This window comes from Carica papaya, chromosome 7 (genome assembly GCF_054855325.1).
Source record: "Carica papaya isolate Zhongbai chromosome 7, ASM5485532v1, whole genome shotgun sequence".
NCBI lineage: Eukaryota > Viridiplantae > Streptophyta > Magnoliopsida > Brassicales > Caricaceae > Carica > Carica papaya.
This window is the reverse complement of record NC_142315.1, coordinates 27,339,804-27,359,282: the sequence shown is the minus strand read 5'-3', so window position 1 is coordinate 27,359,282 and position 19,479 is coordinate 27,339,804. Positions and strand designations below refer to the sequence as shown.

The window sequence follows — 19,479 nt, the reverse complement described above, 5'->3', positions numbered from 1 at the left end:
ATAGTATTTCACATATTATTTGAGCCATTGCTCTATATTCTGTCTCAGCATTGGAGCGAGCAACCACACTTTGTTTCGTATTTCTCCATGTGACTAAGTTGCCTACTACAAGTGTGCAGTAACCTGTAGTTGATCTTCTATCATTTAGGGAATCAGCCCAATCGGCATCTGTAAATGCTTCTATTTTAAGGTGACTATGTTTAGAAAAGAACAGACATTTTCCTGATGCAGACTTCAGGTATCATAATATGCGTAAGATAGTATATAAATGTGTTTTGCGAGGATTATATATGTACTGACTCACAAGAGTAACTGCATATGTTATATCGGATATGATATATGAGAGATAAATGAGTCTTCTAATTAGTCTCTGGTATCTTCCCACGTAAATTGATGTACCACTACCGGCTTGCAATTTGTGGTTGCTCTCAATATGTGATTCTGTCGGCTTGCAACCCATCATACCAGTCTCTTCTAGTAAATTTAGGATATATACTTCATTTGAGAAATGAAGATCTCTTTATTGGATCTGACAACTTCAATCCCCAAAAAGTATTGCAATGTTTCTAAATCTTTTATTTCAAATTCTTGAGTAAGAAGCTCCTTCAACCGAGCCATCTCCTTTGTATTATCTCCAGTCACCACAATATCATCCACATAAACAATGAGAAGAGTGATTTTACCATCACGATATTTAATAAATAAGGTATGATCCACATTGTTTTGTTGATATTCAAAAGAGATCATAACTGTTCTAAACCATTCAAACCATGCTATTGGAGACTGCTTCAATCCATATAAAGCTATTTTTAATTGACAAACTTGTCCTTACATCCTCTCATCTTCAAATCCAGGTAGAATTTCCATGTATACCTCTTCCTCTAAGTCTCCATGGAAGAATGCATTTTTTACATCAAACTGCTGTTAATCCTAATTAAGGTTAGCTGCACAAGACAAAAGTATCATAATTGTGTTCATCTTCGCAACAAGTGCAAATGTCTGCTGATAGTCAATCCCATAGGTCTGAGTAAATCATTTAGCCACCAATCGAAATTTGTACATTTCGATTGATCCGTCTGCTTTGTGTTTTACAGTGAATACCCATTTGCAACCAATTATCTTCTTTCCCTGTGGAGGTGAAACAAGTTCTCATGTTTGATTTTTTGTTAATGCTCTCATTTCTTCAATCATTGTTTTCTTCCACTTGGGATCTCCTAGAGCTTCTCTCCAATCTTGTGGAATAACACAAAGGAAATAGATAAAACAAAGGCTCTATAGGAGGGAGATAGAGAGTGATAGGAAACAAGTGAGATATAAGGTGCTTAGTGCAAGTTCTTGTTCATTTTTTAATAGCAATAGGTTTATCTGATAAATCATAAGAGAAAGATAACTCACCAATATTTTATAGAACCAAATTAAATTCTTAATATGGGACAGACTGCATAATGACTTTTTCAGACTTCTCTCTTCTTGAATACCTTTTCAAGTATGATTTATCTAGACGTTCAACATTATTTTCTTAATTAAGACTTTTTGTAATAGAATTTTTCTCCTGAATATGATTCTCAATCGTTACCCAATTAGGTATCACTTCTTCATTCTTACTCTCCCCGTGAAAAGGTGTTGGGTTTGAGTTTAAGTAAAACCCATTCTCCCTAAAGATAATATCCATAGTTATAAAGTATTTTCTAAATGGTGGATGATAACACTTATAGCCTTTTTGGATAGAAGAATATCCAACAAATACACACTTAAGAGCTCTAGATTCTAGTTTACCCACATTTCTAGCATGAACAAAGCACACACATCCAAATACTTTTGGGGGAACAATGTATGAATTTTTTCCTTACAAAGCCTCCATAAGACTTTTAAAATTGAGGATCCGCAAAAATATTCTATTGATAAGATAAACAGCTGAGAGAACTGCATCTCCCCAGTAATTCTTTGGTAGATTCATGGTGAACATTAGTGACCGAGTTACCTCTAATATGTGTTTGTTTTTTCTTTCAGCAATCTTATTTTGTTCACTGGTGTAGCCACAACTTGTTTGATGAATTATCCCATTTGACACCAAGTAGACACGGAACCTACTATCCATATATTTTGTAGCATTGTCAATTCGCAGAATCTTAATTTTACTACGAAACTGTGTATATATCATTTTGTGAAATGATTGAAAACATGAAAATATATCACTTTTTGCTTTTAATAGATAAATCCATGTTAATCTAGTACAACAGTCAATAAAAGTAACAAACCATTTATGACTAGAAAGAGAGGTATTCTGAGTAGTTCTCTACACATAAGAGTGAATAGTTTTAAAAGGATCAATACTTCTATAATTACTTAAATGATAAGAGCTTCTCTTATGTTTAGTAAGTTTGCATGCATCACAAAATAAATACTGTATACAAGTTCTTTTAAATAACTTACAATATAATTTTTTTAAAATAAAAAAGAAAGGATGTCTCAATCGTCAGTGCCATTGTAGTATCTCCATATTGACTTCTTTATTCCCAATGGTTGCTTGATTTCTAATTAAGTTTAGATGTCTATCCAAGACATATAAGCCATCTTGCAGTCTGCCAGTGTCAATCATCTTTCTAGTTTGAAGATTTTGAAAGATGCAATGATGAATAAAAAATTCAATTTTACAGTTGAAATCTCTAGTTATGGCGCTAATACATAAAAGATTATCAGAAAAATTAGGCACATATAAAACTGAAGACAGTGTAATAGTAGAAGTACAATGAATGAAATCTGTTCCCAACACAGGGGGTGTATGACCCATCTGCTATACGGACATTATCCCCTTCAGTACAAGAAGAATAAGTTAAGAATTCTTTAGTAGAACCTGTCATGTGTCTGTTAGCTTCAGAGTATATGATCCAATTATTAGGAGTGGAAACAAAACGAACAATACCTGATTTTACCATATTTGATATGCCAACAGTTGATGAAGAGTTAAGTTGACTCAGAAGACGCTTCAGATTTTATATTTCTTTTGTGGAAAAGGCTCCAATGGATGGTGAACCATGTGTTTCCCTATCTTCAACAAAATTTGCTTGAGCTCTTGTGGTTCCATTTTTTCTTCCTCCCCGACCTCTAATTGGTCTTTCATGCAACTTACAACAAGTTTCCCTAGTGTGTCTTGGCTTGCCACAATAGTCACATTTTCATATATCTCTGAATTGATCAGACTAAGCAACTAATACAACTTTTTCAATTGGTGCAATGTGAAACATAACATTTCTTCTACTCTCTTCTTGCTGAACATAAGTATAAGTTTGTTCTAATGAAAGAAAAAGATATTTACCAAGCACTTGAACCTGTATTTGATCATATTCGGTGTTCAAATCAGCTAAAAAATTATAAATTTGTTTTTTTTCTATCAATTTCTGAAATTTGAATGCATCTGCAGAGCACTCTGCTTGAAAATTTTGATAGTAATCTAACTCATGTCATAATCCATTTAGTTTAAAAAAATATTGAGAAATAGTCATCTTTTTTTACTTTGTACCATGAATTTTATTCCGGAGTTCATAAATCTGGGCGTCATTACCCATCTGTGAATATGTAAGAGATGCTGCATTTCATATTTTTTCGATAGTGCAAAGCAACAGATACGTTCTGTTAATATAGGGTTACATGGAATTTATGAGTCATGACATTACCAACGAGCTCTTAAAATCCCATATATTATATTCTAAACTACTAACATCTGGTTTCTTCACCTCACTAATAATGTAACCCTGCAATCCTCTAGATTTGATGAACAATAAATAAGATCTCGACCAAGTAAGTTAATTAGTTCCATCAAATTTTACGGGATTGATTTGTAATGAAGAATTATCAAAGTTAGTAACACTCACCTTTTTTGCTTATATCATTTTAAAATGCTAAAAATAAGAAAAAAAAATGCCCAGTAATGAAAAATTAACCTCCTATCTGCATCAAGGAGCCAAAAAAACGGAATCAAATCTAATTTGACTCTAAACGGCTCGGGTTTAGTTCTAAAACGACTCAGACTTGGTTCTAGAACGACTCGGACTCGGCTCTAAAACGGCTCAAAGTCGGCTTGACTCGTCTTCTCCGAACAGATCTCCGAACATGCGAAGAAAAAGGTAATGGTGTGGCCTTTTTTACCTGCATCTATTGATGTGCAGCTGTAATTTTTTACTAGCATTTTTGGATGTGCGGCTACACTTTTTTACTGGTGCTTGAGAATGTGTGACTGCAATTTTTTACTGGTGCTTGAGAATGTGTGACTGCAATTTTTTACTAGCACTTATAGTTGTGCGGTTGTATATTATTACTGGCGCTTTCGGAGGTGCTGCTGCACTTTTTACCGACGCCTGCGAATGTGTGACTTCAATTTTTACTGATGCCTGCAAATGTGCAGTTTTAGTTTTTATCGGCGCCTGCGAATGTGCGGTTGCAGCTTTTTACCGGCGCTCTGATATCATGAAGTTTTTAGAGAAAATAAATTTCTGATTTTTTTATTTTTTGTTTTGTTTACATTTATAAGATATATAGACTAGTTATTTTTATTTTATTTGAACTCTAATTATAAGATATAATTATATTATTAAAATTCTAAATAATATAGTATTCTACTTAATATAAAATCTTTATCAACAATAAGATATTCTTATGTAATAATAAAGTAAAATTATAAAACAAATTAGCTGAGGAAGAAATCAAGAGAAAAGTGCCTCTCAATTCCTTCAAGATAGATATTGGTATCTCTAAAAGGCCATGTGCCTTTGCTTACAATCAGCTGTGCTGCGCTATCTTGAAGATAATGAAAACGCTGAAGACTTTGACTGAATTTTTTTATGTTGTGCTCTAACAAAAAAAACTCAGCACTTAGAGAAGAGAGAGCCTCAAGCTCCTAATGCTGTACTCGACCTGACAGATGAGCAGATGAGAAAAGTATCAAATGATGTGTCTAGTTGTGATTCTTGATCCACCGATGAAAAGAAAAGTCACGCTTTCAGTTGATGCATTTGTGCTAAATAAGGGAACACATAACAATTTATCAACAAAACCCAAGATGACGAGAGGTGCTTATGTCCGAAGGGTAAAACATAATTTCCCCTAACAGAGTAACTATAATTAGATTGATCAATCTATAGTTTAGTGTTTCCTCTTACATTTACACACGATGCTGATGGTAGATTGTTCTTTTCTTTGTGGGTGACAATAACTATGGCATGTAATTCTGGGTCTGCTTTTTTTTCAGTCATTTTTCCTTTTGAGAAGAAAAATTTCAAATGTATCAAAGAGCACCAGGGGAATGCACCCCAATACATAAGTATTTACAATCTTTTCAATCATATTACTCTTTGATGTTTGATATCTTTTTTTTTCTCCCTGACATAGGCCTTGAAATTGAGTGATGATCTCCATCTAAATGAAATAGATTGTGTTCGCTTGCTTGTTTCTGCCAACCAAGAGGTAGATCTCTTTTCCGTTGTTTCTTCTAATTTTCCACTAAATGGTCTAATATTTTGCCTTATGATCTTATTTTGTGTTTATTGATTTACCTAAAATAGTGGAGCTTAATGGGACGAGAACCGTCAGAAATTTTACGTCTTGCAGCAGGATTATGGTATACTGAGAGACGTGATCTAATAATGGCACTTTATACACTCTTGAGGGTAGTTTCATATCTCTTGCATCCTTTTATCTTTTGAAAGTAAAATTATAATATGTATTGCTATAAGCACCAGCATGGTGCAAATCATATACAATTATTTACAGTTTAATCCTCCGAACAGAAAGTGTTCCTAAATATTTAAATCATAATCGGAGGATGACTCGAAAGCAAAAATTCTAGGGTCCTAAGCCATCTATTATTCAGTTTATTAATGCGTCCTTTTATGTTTCTGTTTATTGATTTTTTTTGGCATATGGCACTTTTCCTAAGAATACTTCACTTCTGTTTTCTAGGCAGTTGTTCTTGATCAGGGACTTGATGTTGATCTTGTGGCTGACATTCAAAAGTATTTGGAACATCTTATTCGAGCAGGGCTTAGACAACGGTTGATTTCTCTTATAAAGGTGTGAAGTGCATGGAACGCAAATTCTCACTTTGATATGATTTTTCTCAATTAATCTTTTTGCCATAAATTAGTTAGTGATATATATTTCAAAAAAAGAAAATTAGTTAGTGATATATTGTTTAAATATAAATTTTTTTCTAAAATAATTTTGGGTCTTACCATATTATTGTTTTCATGGAAAAACATAGTATATTAACAAGAGTTCCTGGGGCATGCTTTCCATAATACCAAGGACACACACACACACAAAAAAAACAAGAATGAAGATATCTGGAAATTTTCTTCTGTGGAGGATTTTTATGTTTCTGCAGCTTATGCATTAAATGAATTAATCAACTCTATTTTGGGTGGGCCCCTGCGAATATGAAGTGGATGTTGCAATGGTGCTCAGGAATTTTAGTGATCCGAGGAGAACAGTGAATTGGCTTAAAATTCAATATGCGGAAAAAGTTTTGACGTATGATATCAGAAAACATGCTCTTTAGCTCATAGTGCTTGGAATACCAGAAATCCATATGTGCAAACAGTAATCACCTTCTGCTCCCATTCTTTGCATTCGTTCTCTTAACTATTATGATATGAACCTAACAGCAACTGAAATCCCAGCTCACTCTTGGATTCTATAAACTAAACTGGTTAAAGAGTTTCGGTAATTTGCTTCAGGCTAAAATGTCATAAGCAGCTGCATATTTCGAAACTCATTGTTTCTGCTATTCTGTGACACACACACAAACACAGAGAGTAATGTACAGATTATTCATTTCGAAAGTATAAAATGTTAATATAGGAATTCCTTTGAATTTCTTTGATGTTGTCATTTCCTTCGTCAGGTTAATTCTTTGGGACTCATCATCATCTAGAACTATGATTAGTTTGTCTACTTAGGCATTTGGGTTAAACCTAGATGTCACGCACAAAGAAAGAAATTCTTATTCATGATATTTAAGATTTTGGTTGTATCACACTATAAGCATATTAAGACAAGTATCAAAGTAGGTTTACTTAATAATTGGGTTGATATCTGAAGTGAGATATAGAAAAAATTTGTGCTACTTAGATATAAAGTCTTAATATGACTATAAACACAGAATCTTAACAGAAAAAAAAAAAATGAAAAGAATTTAAACAATAAATAAAATCCTAATACTAATAAAGTTGTAATAACATCATCAAATAATAAACCTATCTCCTAGTAGTATTCTAATATGGTAACTCACAATGTTTTCTGTCACATTAGTGTGTAGAGGTCTGCGATTTTTATTTATTTTGTTATAGTATGGTTTTGATTTCCATCTCTCTTCATAGTATGAACCAAAGGAGTTTTACTTAATAACTGGACTGATCTCAAAAGCGAGATTATGGAAATATTTATGATGCTCAAATATAAAATTCTAGTACAACTATAATCACCAAATCTTAATAGAGAATTTAAAAAAATTTAAATTATAAATAAAATCTTTATACTGATAGGTTTCTAATAACGTAAAGAAATAGTAAAATTAATCTCCTAATACTGTTCTAATATGGTTCCTATCAGTGATCTCTATCACATTAAAATATGGAGGTCAAAGTTCTGTTAGAGTATGGTTTTTGATTGCCATTTTGCTTCATAGTATGTGCCAAATTGCTTTATCTTTAGGAACTCAATCGTGATGAACCAGCTGGTTTAGGTGGGCCCCTCTGTGAACGCTATCTTCTTGATTCTAGAGGTGCTCTTGTTGAGCGGCAAGCTGTGGTTTCTAGGGAAAGACTAATCCTTGGACATTGCCTTGTGCTTTCAGTTCTAGTTGTGCGGGCAGGTAAGTTGCATTTCATCATTCTAAAATGTCTTCATTTTCTGGTTGTTGTAGTCAAGGTTCGTTGCAGATTTTATTGTGTTTATTGTAAAAGGTGACTTTCATATTGAAGCATTTTGCTGGTCATGTAATTGATCTGTGGTCTATTTTTGCAACTTTGTGCAGTCAAAAGTTTAGTCTTAGTCTTTGCTTAATGGATCTAGTCTTGTAGGTGTTGAAAGTATTGTCACACACATAGTTGGAGGGTATCCAGTGGCATCTTCAAGATAAAAATAACATGCGCAAGAAAGATAATTTGGATAGATGGAAAAAGGTGTTTGGCAAAGAGGATGGTGGCCTTGGCATTGGGAGTCTTCATTATAAAAGTTGGGTCTCTTTTAACTAAATGGTTATGGAAGTGTCCTTTGAAATTGAATTCTCTTTGGCACAGAGTCATTAAGAGAAAATTTGGTCTTTACCAAGATGGATGGGGAAACAAACAAGAGCCCTTGGATGTGTTTCAACTCTTTTATACTTATTTTCTATCTTTAATTTATCTGAAGATATTGGACGGTTCTCACATTCTTTTCTGGAAGGACTCTTAGATTGATAATATTTCCTTAGCTTCCTGTTTTCCAAGACTTAACAAATTGTCCAGAAATCATCACTCCCGTATTTCCTCTTTTTTGGTTTGGTCTGTTGGCACCAATTCTTGGAGCTTCTCCTTCGTTCAGAAATCTCAATGATATGGGAGCTGTGGAAGTGACCCATGTTCTTAAGCTTTTAGATTCTGTAATTCTTTCCAACAACACCTTGGATTTGGTCCTTGGAATTCTCAGGTTTTGGTTTATGTGAGTCTTTTCCACACTTCCTGATTGGCAATCCTGCTACTTAAAAAGTTTTTTTTGAACTGCGGTTTTAGGTAGGCTTAATACTATGATATCTTCAAATTCACAAACTGGATCATGCCTTATCAGCTGGGATCTTGGTGATGTGTAATAGAGATGCCAAGGCTCATGACCACCTATTATTGTGGTGTTATGTGGCTTGGAGAATGTAGAACTGTGTAATTATCACTTTTTTGGGTTTTCTGGAGTTCTCTTCCTGCAAAATATTGAGTCTGTTCTCTCTCTTATTCTGTTCGGTCTGGCACTGGAGAGGGTGGTCAAGTCTCTCTATTGTGAGGCAACCTTTGCTGGAATGTGGGTGATTTGGCTAGAGATGAATGCAAAAATTGTTCGAGATAACAGTTCGCCTTTTCCGACTTTTGGAGGGTAAAATCTGCTTTTTGGCTTCTTTTTGGACTGCCAACGGATTTTTAAGGGCACCACTTTATTAGTTTGGTATAAAAATTGGCTGACTATTTCTTTAGATAAAAGAAGTTTACTAGAGATAGAGAAAGAAAAAGCTACAAACACGCTGAATAAGGCATCCTCCAAAAATTATCAAAAAAGCAGTAAGATAAAGGACAGAATGTTGACAACCTACGTGCTAAAATAATTGCTTCCCAGTTTTGATGGCGCTTCGAGATGCTTGTGTTAGAATAATCCCATGTGCTTTAGCCCATAAAGTTGCAAGAAAATTTGACGTTGTCCACAACTTGTAGAATAAGGTGAATCAGTCATTGAATATCCTACAGTTCCATGCAAGCCATATTCTCCATAGCCCTGCAAATATTACCTCTTTCTTTTATTTAAAAAAAATTACCCTTTCCTTGGGAGTTTAGCTTCTTTTAACTATTCTTTCTACTATTTAGCTTGTTCTCTTTTTTCTCTCTTTAGGGTCCTTTGTTTTTTTCTCTTTTGGAGGATACCTATCCTCTGTATTTGTATCTCCTTTCTTTCAATAAAATTTATTATTTTCTTAGAAAAGCTGCCTGGATGCATGCAAACTCTTTTCTTTTTGGGACTGGAGGTATACACATACTTGCATATTAAAAGAACTAACATATATTTGCGTCACCATAAGTAGTTTCATATAATATGAAAATTTTTTGGTCCTTGATTCTTTTGACTTTTCTTACTTGAACTTTCAACATTCATTGGCTTGGATATAATATGGAATTCTCTGTGCCTACATCACAGCTTATACTGATTGCTCTTACCCACAGTCATCTGTCTTATCAAGTTTGTATCAAATCTGTTTCAATGTTCTCTGCCTTCATGTTTGAATGACATTGACTCGAGTGAGAGTAGAACCATGCTGTTTATTGTTGTATTTTCAGGAAAATATTTGCTCATTTTTCAATGCTTCATAGAAATTTGCTTTTTCCAGGTCCAGAAGATGTAAAAGACATCTTTTTGGCTTTAAAAGACAGTGCTACCGAACTAAGTGAGAGAAATGGCACGTTAAAGCATCAGGTATGTCCTTATTTTTGTTGCTAACTGAAATTGAGGAATGTCATAGCCTGATTTTTATAATTGTGGGAAATTTCCCAGATTCTTTCATGTATATGTGTACATCAATATGCGCCTCAATACATTTTGCTATCCAGTTAAACTATGTTGGGGTCACAGCGATTAATGTCTTTTTTTTCTTTGTTTTTTCCTCGTCTTGCAGATAACATTTAGTCTTCTTTTTTCTCTTGTGATTACTTTCACATCAGATGCTCTTGGCACAGTTCCTGATAGATCATCTGTCTTATCTCGTGATGCTTCATTTAGAAAAGAATTCCATGAAATTGTAAGATGATAAGTGATAGATTTTCTACCATTGTTGCTGACTTTTCTTTTGAGATTTTCGACTTGCTAATGCCTTGCATGCTTTAGGTGATGGCTACCTGCACCGATCTAAACGTGGAGGGTTTTGTTGGTGGTGTAAGGCTTGTTTGGGCTGTACATTTGATGCTGATATATGACGAATTTGCAGCATCTGAAACAGTTTCAAATATGTTATCAAATGACTTGGGTTATATAAAATCTTGCTTGGATTCCGTTTTCTCAAATAACGTTTTCCAGTTTTTAACTGACAAAGTTGTTGGTACTGCAGCCTACCAGGTTAGTCCTCACAAATATTTTGTTTATAACTATGAAAAAAAAAAATTTTGTTTTCTCCAACTTAGGGCTTTTAGACTAAGTAGCAAATGAACTCACTGGCCATGTGGTGCAGTGGTGGTATCTCACATTTAAAGCGGTGTCTGTAATGTTGCGGGTTCTGTACCCAAATTTATGAAGGGTACTCCCCTAACCAAAAAAAGATGTAACCTAATTCAATTTCCAAGCTCAAATTTATTTAATAAACTACTGTAAGTGCAGAAGTAAATGTTTCTATTGAGGATAAATACTCTCTCCATTTCTTCAATTTCAACTATATTATTTGATATTTTCAAAAAAATAAATGCTGATGTTCCCTTTAGAATGCAGCTAATGCTGGTTATTCCCTATTTGTCATATGGGAACAGTTTTTCTTGTATACTGCTTGTTGGTTTTGGTTTCAGGTGTTTGCTGTATGGTTTTCTTGCATATTTAATCTGCATTTTCCCCCTTATTGGTGATGCACTTTGATTTATCAATCATTTCTTTAACTCCTCCCCCTTGTTAACAGAAAAAGTTATCAGTTTATGATTTAAATGATTTTTTCATTTGTCACTTATTGACATCTCGTTAGTTGCAATGGACAGAATGATGATGAGGATATGATGTACATGTATAATGCTTATCTGCACAAGTTGATAACTTGCTTTTTGGCTCATCCACTTGCGAGGGACAAGGTCAGTCGATATCTGTCTTCCTACTTTAGAGTTAAATGACACTCTGAGACAACAAAATTATTCGTTGATAAAAATTTCCGTGAGTGTAGTGGATATTGCTACTGAATTACAAGCTTTCAATTTCACTTTTAATTACCAATATGATAAAATTATCCAATTTCTGCTTGCTGGGCAAGATGAGCTAATTCAAGGTTAGCTGGTCCACATATTGGTTCTCCCTCTTTCTAGCTCAGTTTCTTTTTTCTTTCTCTTTTGTGTATAGCTTGCATGTGGGTTTATTTTGTCTGCATGAGGCTATGTTTGTGCATCTGGACATTTCTTCCGTTGTAACTTTGGAAGGTTTTTCTTCAATTGTTTTCTCCTTGCCAAGCTCATGGTACATTCTTGCAGGTGAAAGAATCAAAGGAAAAGGCTATGAATCTGCTTAATTCCTACCGAGCGGCTGGGTCACAAGAAATTTTACATGACAGCAACTTGCATTCTCAACAGATTGTTGAAAAACCTTTGCCTTTTGTTTCCCTGTTGGAGTTTGTAAGCGAAATTTATCAGGTTGACTCTTCAACACTTTATCTTCTGGGTTCTATACAGGTTTCAATATGTAGGGACATGTATTTTAACTAGAAGCTTTATAACTTATAACTTTTTTGGTTCAATATATTGGTAAGCAGCTAAAATACATGTTAAGAGTCCAATGTTTGTTCAAATGTGTAGTTGAGGTCCAATCTTTTATTTCCTGCATCTAGATTCCCATTTATTCAGTTATATTCAACTAAGGGATTTTGCTAAACTTTAGTCAAGCACTTTCAAGTGCTTGTCAGATGGCATGTTACTTGGAACAAAAAGTACATGTAGCATACCATATCACAAAAAATTGCCAACTCACTATTAACTTAAAACATTAATGACAAAGCCGTCACTCATGATCGCCATCATCTCCATCACCCACCCTATTTCTTCGTCCCTCGTTCAAATTCAGCTGGATCTCACTCTCCAATTTCCCCTTATTGCCATAGACCGTGCACTATGACCTTATTTTCACCACTTCAATTGAGCTTGCAAACCATCCTTTTTACCCTGTCCTTTGCTTTCCATAGGTAACTAGCTACAATCATGTAAATCAAACTCTAGAAAACTCAAGGAAAGTGTGCAAGCTTAGAAAATTCCTATACAGTCTCAAATAATTACCTAGTGCTTGGTTTGATTGACTGACTAGAGCTATAAAGAGACATGGATCGTTTAATGTCAAGTAGATCAAACACTATTTATGAAGCGCTCAAAGGAAGATAAAATGATGTTGTTCATTGTCTATATTGATGATATTATAATTACTGGATATGTTGAACTAGCTACGAGACAACTCAATAAGCTCCTAGCAGCTGAGTTTGAAACCCAAGATCTGAGACAATTTAGATACTTTCTTGGCATGGAAGTTAGCCGAACCAAGGAGGGGATAGTTGTCTCGTAAAGGAAGTGTGTCCTTGATTTGCTCTTAGAGACTGGGATGCTGGGTTGTAAGCTAGGGGATCCACCTATGAATCCTATAGGTAAGATTCACCAAAATGATGAAAGTCTCTAGAGGAAACAGATACCTCATATTAGTGGGAAAGTTGATCTACAACTTTCAGAATGCCTGACATTGGTTTCTTTGTGAGCATGGTGAGTCGCTACATGAACAACCCCATTGAAGAACATATGAAGGCCGTTTACAAAATCTTACAATACCTCAAGGAAAGCTTGGGAATACGACTTACTTCAAGAAAATTTCAAATAAGGAAACTGAGGTGTTAATTGATGTTGATTTGGCAGATTGCTTGACAGACTGAAGGTCTAGGACTGGGTATAGTTCCTATGACTTGGGAAATTTGGTGATTTGGAGAAGCAAGAAACAGCTTGTAGTAGCAAGAAGCAGTGCAGTGGCGGAATTTAGGGTTATGGTTCATAGAATATGTAAAGGAATGTGGTTCCAAAGAATTCTCAAGGAACTTGTAATCACGCCAAACCCCTCTTCTCTACAGTAACAAGCTTGCCATAAGTATTATAAAAAATCCAGTTGACCGCGATAGAACTAAACATGTGGAGATAGACTATCACTTAATCAAAGAAAAATGATGAGGGAATAGTCAACCATATATACTCCTAGTTGCCAAACAGCAGACATTTTGATGAAGGTACTTTGAAAGGCAAACTATGAGAACATAAGAGCAAGTTGGGAATTTTAGACATCTACTACCTAAGTTGAGGGGGAGTATGGAAAATGAAATTCTGATTTGTAATTAAGTGCCAAGATTATGGGATTCTGCTTAAATGCAAAGATCATGGGATCTTGATTAAGTTTTTAGATTGTGAGACTTGTAATTAAGTGCCAAGACTAGCAAGATCCTGCTAAGATAATTTCTATTTTCTAGTGAAAAAATCTCTCCTAATTAGTTCCTATGTCCTGTTTTAGTATCTATGGAGATTGAGTGTACAGAATTTGTGTGTCCTAATTTGGAAATTAAACTTGTATATATTGACTCATTTGTATATTCAATAAGAAAAGCAGAATATTTCTTCATTAGTGCTTCTTGTGGCAGCAGTTTTTTCTTTTTCTCTAAAAAGAATTTCATTGTGAGAACGAATTTGCTAGATGAAGTTTTCTAATCTACCATGCAGTAAACTTTTGCTAGAAGTTCTCTTTATCATTTACTACTTTTCATATGATGCTTAATCTTTCATTTGTTTTGTTATTGTGACTGATCTCGATAATGTTTTCAGAAGGAACCAGAGTTGTTGTCTGGAAATGATGTCTTGTGGACATTTGTGAATTTTGCGGGGGAAGATCATACAAATTTTCAAACTCTTGTTGCTTTCTTGAAAATGCTTAGTACCTTGGTACGCAAATGTGTAATTTAAAATTTTTCTTTCTTGATTTTTTTTTTCTTTTAAATTTTCCCTGATGTATCTTTTCCGCAGGCTTCTACTCAAGAAGGTGCCTCTAAGGTTTATGAGTTACTCCATGGCAAAACATTTCGATCTGTTGGGTGGAGTACTTTGTTTGACTGCCTATCAATTTATGATGAGAAGTTCAAACAGTCCCTTCAAACTGTTGGGGCCATGTTACCTGAGTTTCAGGAAGGGGATGCTAAAGCACTTGTTGCCTACTTGAATGTTCTTCTGAAGGTTTTTACCTGTTCCATTTCGATTCCTCACAATTAACTTTAATAACTTCCAGGAAGATTATCATCTTGATGTCTTTTTGTCTTTTTTTTGGGGGAGTAAATGACATCCAATTTTTGGATCATGTAATTATTGTTTTTCTTGATAGAAAAAGAAGTATCATTCGAGATGAATGGTATGGTTACAATAGCGGGAGAATAAGATATTCTTCTAGAGCCTTCTAAGAGAAAACTCAAAAACACAAAAAAGATTTATAACCGAACCCAGTGAGGGTAAAAAATTAGTGCCCCCTTCCTGTAACAGAAAAATAGTGATATGTTAAAATTTCTTATTGTCTTTTGCCCGGAAGCCAAAAATTTCATCATCTATCACAGGCTCTGAGAGGAACGATTTTAAAAAACACTTCAGTTCTGTTTTAACCATGTTGTCAATTCTTGTTTTGAATGATATCTTGTTTGTTTATACATGATGGTTTTAGAGGTGGCATGCCCCAAAGCTAAACATGCTTTGCCATGCCCGCTCCTTTTTAGATGCGGACTTGGGAGCCACTCTGTTTTAGCACAAAAATCTGTTCACAGCATGGCATTAGCATGCTAAAAAATTATCATTTTTATTAAAAGATTTTTAATTTAAAAAATCTTATAATTTTTAAAAACATTTTTCTAACTGAAAAAAAAAATACTTGTAATTGAAAAGAAGTTATTTGTAAGTTTTAAAAGATATGTTTTAATTTTTAAAGGTACTTTCTGTAAAATGTTCTAGATTCCTTTAGAAGCTAAAAATTAGTATAACTTTAAGAATGATTGCTTTGTATTGTTAAAATTAGGGTAACACTGGTTTGTGCCAAACATGTCTTGTGAAATTAATTCGAACAAAAGGTGTTGTTTTATGTCAGGCTATGGTGTGCCATTTTGTTCTTTTCCTATCATATTGTTTTGTTTCCTTTTACTTTTTTTATTGTCTTGTTTTGTTTACTTTCACATGAATATTAGCTACATTGTTGGGTTCCTAATTTTTTTTTCCTTTTGCATTATATCTTCAACACTTTCTTTTGGTCATATGTTTATTATGTTGCACTTTCTTCATTTTCTTTTCCACATGATTTGGCTGTATGCTTATTTCAATTCAATACAAACGTATTATAAACGCTCTTCATGAAAAGTAAATTGTAATCGTTTGCATTTTTTTATGTGAGAAAATTGAGGTTGCAAGAAAACACCTGGCAAAGCATAACACTGCTTGATTAACTGCCGCTAAAAGAAAGACACTGGATGAAACATGGTGGAACAATTTGTTTGACATCTCTAGCTGGTGTTTTTGCCCATTTATCTAAGTCGGAAGTTTGTCAAAATAGAACAAGGGTGTTAGCATCTCATTCGCAGAGGTAGGATAATCCTTACAAAATGGCAGAAATTATGGTGCCAATTTTCCTAGCTTATCAAGTGGGAGCAATTTTCCCATCATCCCTCTCCTTTCAAACTACTGACATAATAGAGAATGGAATGAGGTTGATCAACTTCTTCTGGCCTGTACTAGACTTGATTCCCTGTCAGACCCAGAATTCACTAGCCATTGACTTACCAATAATCCACCTAATATTGAGAAACTGAAAAGTAGTATACAACAAAAAGATCGGATGAAGGGAACCATAAGATCAAGTGCTTTAGTTTTGCTCCCAAGGGAATGTTGTGGTTCAAGTTCTTAGTCCAAAAATTCTCATTTGATAATTGGGATCTAAGGATAAAAAAGAAGAATAGAATTCAATATCATGGAAATTGTGTCGGTGGGTCGCTCATTGATCTGTAACCTACTTTTTTTGTCACGTCTATGTTCATCTCATGATCGTTCAAGTCCTTGGTTCTATCTGCTGGATCCTGTTTTTATATGTTAGTGATTGAATTATGGCCTCTATTTTTTTGTCCTAATTTTTAACCTGAAATGGCTGACACTTTGTACCTAGGAACTGGTGGATCTTTCAGACTTATGTTAAACATTGTAACTAATGCCTATCAGTACAGTTGCTAAAAAGCATGCCTTCTAGTGTATTTATTTTGTATTCAACCTTCATATCTGACTTACAAGCATATAGATTCTTTCTATCTAAGTTCGTTTGTGAATGAGACTCAAACATGATTGTTGTTTCATTTTCACAAGTTATAGAAATACTGCTGATTGGTATTCTGTGAGTTGTTTGAGTGATGTACTATTTCCAACATTTGGTTAAACTGTAAATCAGTTATTTTTTCTGTTTTTTGGTTTCAAAACCTTTTCTTGAGCCAAATTGGTGGGATGAAATCATTTTCTTGGTTGTATTTTGACAGGTTGTTGAAAATGGCAATCCAATTGAAAGGAAGAACTGGTTTCCTGATATAGAGCCATTGTTTAAGCTCCTTGGTTATGAAAATGTGCCTCCATATCTGAAGGTTGGTGATTGTGTTTTATGGTAGCTGACATGCATTTCAATATAATTCCATGATAATGGACTCTATTGAAGATTAAGAGCTAATGTAGAATAGTTTTTATTCATCTTGTTTTTACAATTTTTATAGGGTGCTTTGCGGAATGCAATAGCTAAATTTGTTCAAGTATCTCCTGAACTGAAGGACAAAATTTGGAGTTATCTTGAACAGTATGACCTACCAGTAGTAGTTGGATCTCATCTTGGGGCTAGTGGACAGCCATTAACTGCACAGGTTAGCCTTTTAGGTGTTATTTGTTTTGCTAGATGAAACTCACTGAAAGGTGTTGGATGATGATAATCGTTGCGCTTAATCCCTCTTACTTATTTACTTTTTTTTTTTCCTTTTTTTTTCTCTTTCTCTACGAATGAAGTCGTCGTCTGCATAAATTAAATTATTGTGCATTATTCTATATCTTATTTGTTGCTTCATTTTAGGAGTGCTATGGAGGATTTTGTTTCCACATTCTGTAACTGGGCTTTCATTTTTCTGTCTTTACATCACCACTTTGGACTTGCATTTGATGATTCCCTGTCATGATGGCTCTTTGACTGTACTCACTAAAGCATGCATGCTTCTGTCCCTAATCTTCTATTTAACACCTATATTAGGTTGAAACATAGTTTACTTCTTTCTTTGAAATATAGCTGATGTCTTGAATGCCTAGGCACCCTCCCCATCCATATATCTAATGTGGTAGCGGGTTGGGTTCAGGACAGGAGTCGTAAAACCCAAATCCGATCCGAACATATAATAAATAATTGGAACCGCTACGGATCCAGGACAGATTCAAAAAATTAGTATGTTTTCAGACTGCCCAGCCTTGCCCCAACCTGCTCATACATTTCTCTGGAAAAATTCTTACCCTTCTCTTTTCTTCTTGAAGATAATAATATGAATTATATTCACAAGCACCAACGAGACACAACCTGTATAATAAAGTAGTTACAAATCATTCAAAACATCAATTAGGTCCTGTAAATTGTCCCTAGTAAGCAATAACTGCACAAGTCGGGTAGGTTTGTGAAATCTCTAAACTCTACCTTTCTTGTCCTTATTCCTAAAAAGAGAGGTGCTAATGAGTTTAAAGATTTTAGGCCAATAAGTTTGGTAGGCAGTATCTACAAACTTATTACTAAGCAATTGGCTAGTACACTATCTAAGATGCTTGGTGAGGTGATTGGGGATTGCCAGTATGCTTTTGTGGAATGGAGGCAAATTTTGGAGGCTGTGATAGCAGCTAACGAGGTGGATGATGATTTGTTTGTGGGTAAGAAGGATGGGTTGTTTTGCAAGCTTGACATGGAGAAGGCTTATGATCACGTTAGTTGGGGTTTCGTTGATTATATGGTACGGAGATTAGATTTTGGTACAAAATAGAGAGGATGGATGAAGTACTGCATATCTACAACTTCTTTTGCTGTCCTTGTCAATGGTGGGCCTTCTGAATTTTTTACTGCCTCCAGGGATTTAAGGCAGGACGATCCTCTGCCCCTTTTACTATTCATTATCACTATGGAGGCTCTAAATGGTTTATTAAGTAGGGCTAAAGAGATGAATCTGTTAAGGGGTGTATCGGTTGGTAGTAGGAACAATGCTATTGAGGTCTCACACATTTTCTTTGCAGATGATACCCTTATTTTTTTATCATCCAAATATTAGAAATTTACTGCACCTAGCAGTGTGTTCTTCTGTGCATTCAGGTGGTTTCTGGGTTTAGAATAAATCCGAATAAATCTGAACTTGGCAGGATTGGGGGTAATGGTGATGTCAGTGACTTTGCTAAGGTTCTGGGGTGTAAATCAGTGAGTTTTCCCATGAAATATCTTGGCGTTCCTTTGGGTGTTATATATAAAGATAAGATCACTTGGGAACCAGTTATTGAATTGTTTAAACTCGTGGTTGGAAGATGAACTTCTTGTCAAAGGGTGGGAGATTTACTTTAATTAAAAGTACATTGACAAACCTTCCTATATACTATATCTCTACTCTCACGCTTCCAATACAAATTGCCAAGAAACTGAAAGCTATACAATGTAGATTTCTTTGGGGAAATGAGGAAGAGAACCGGAAATATCACTTGGTGACATGAGAGAATATCAAAAGATCACTCAATAAAGGCAGTTTGGGGATCATATCTTTAGTTAATATATAAGTAACCCTTCAAGGCAAATGGCTATAGAAATTCTTAAATGAGCAAACCAAAATGTGGAGGAAAATTGTGGCTGTTAGATGGGGTGATCAGAGTGCAGGCAGAAGTGGGGATAGATCCACTAGACCTCACGGCCGAGGGTTATGGAAGAAAATCATGA

At 34.7% G+C, this 19,479-nt stretch overlaps 1 protein-coding gene across 2 annotated transcripts in view; it reads left to right on the top strand.

Annotated features, from left to right (window-relative positions):
- Positions 1-19,479, top strand: part of EMB3142 (nuclear pore complex protein (DUF3414)) — a 70,819-nt gene that overhangs the window by 12,385 nt on the left and 38,955 nt on the right. For both annotated transcript variants that reach the window (XM_088208239.1, XM_088208240.1), the window contains exons 3-15: positions 5,386-5,460; positions 5,559-5,663; positions 5,956-6,066; positions 7,708-7,867; positions 10,118-10,203; positions 10,403-10,525; positions 10,612-10,839; positions 11,463-11,552; positions 11,943-12,101; positions 14,307-14,423; positions 14,505-14,711; positions 17,030-17,131; positions 17,258-17,401. In XM_088208239.1, the coding sequence (XP_088064365.1) occupies positions 5,386-5,460; positions 5,559-5,663; positions 5,956-6,066; positions 7,708-7,867; positions 10,118-10,203; positions 10,403-10,525; positions 10,612-10,839; positions 11,463-11,552; positions 11,943-12,101; positions 14,307-14,423; positions 14,505-14,711; positions 17,030-17,131; positions 17,258-17,401 (1,707 nt within the window). The remainder of the gene's footprint in view (positions 1-5,385; positions 5,461-5,558; positions 5,664-5,955; positions 6,067-7,707; positions 7,868-10,117; positions 10,204-10,402; positions 10,526-10,611; positions 10,840-11,462; positions 11,553-11,942; positions 12,102-14,306; positions 14,424-14,504; positions 14,712-17,029; positions 17,132-17,257; positions 17,402-19,479) is intronic.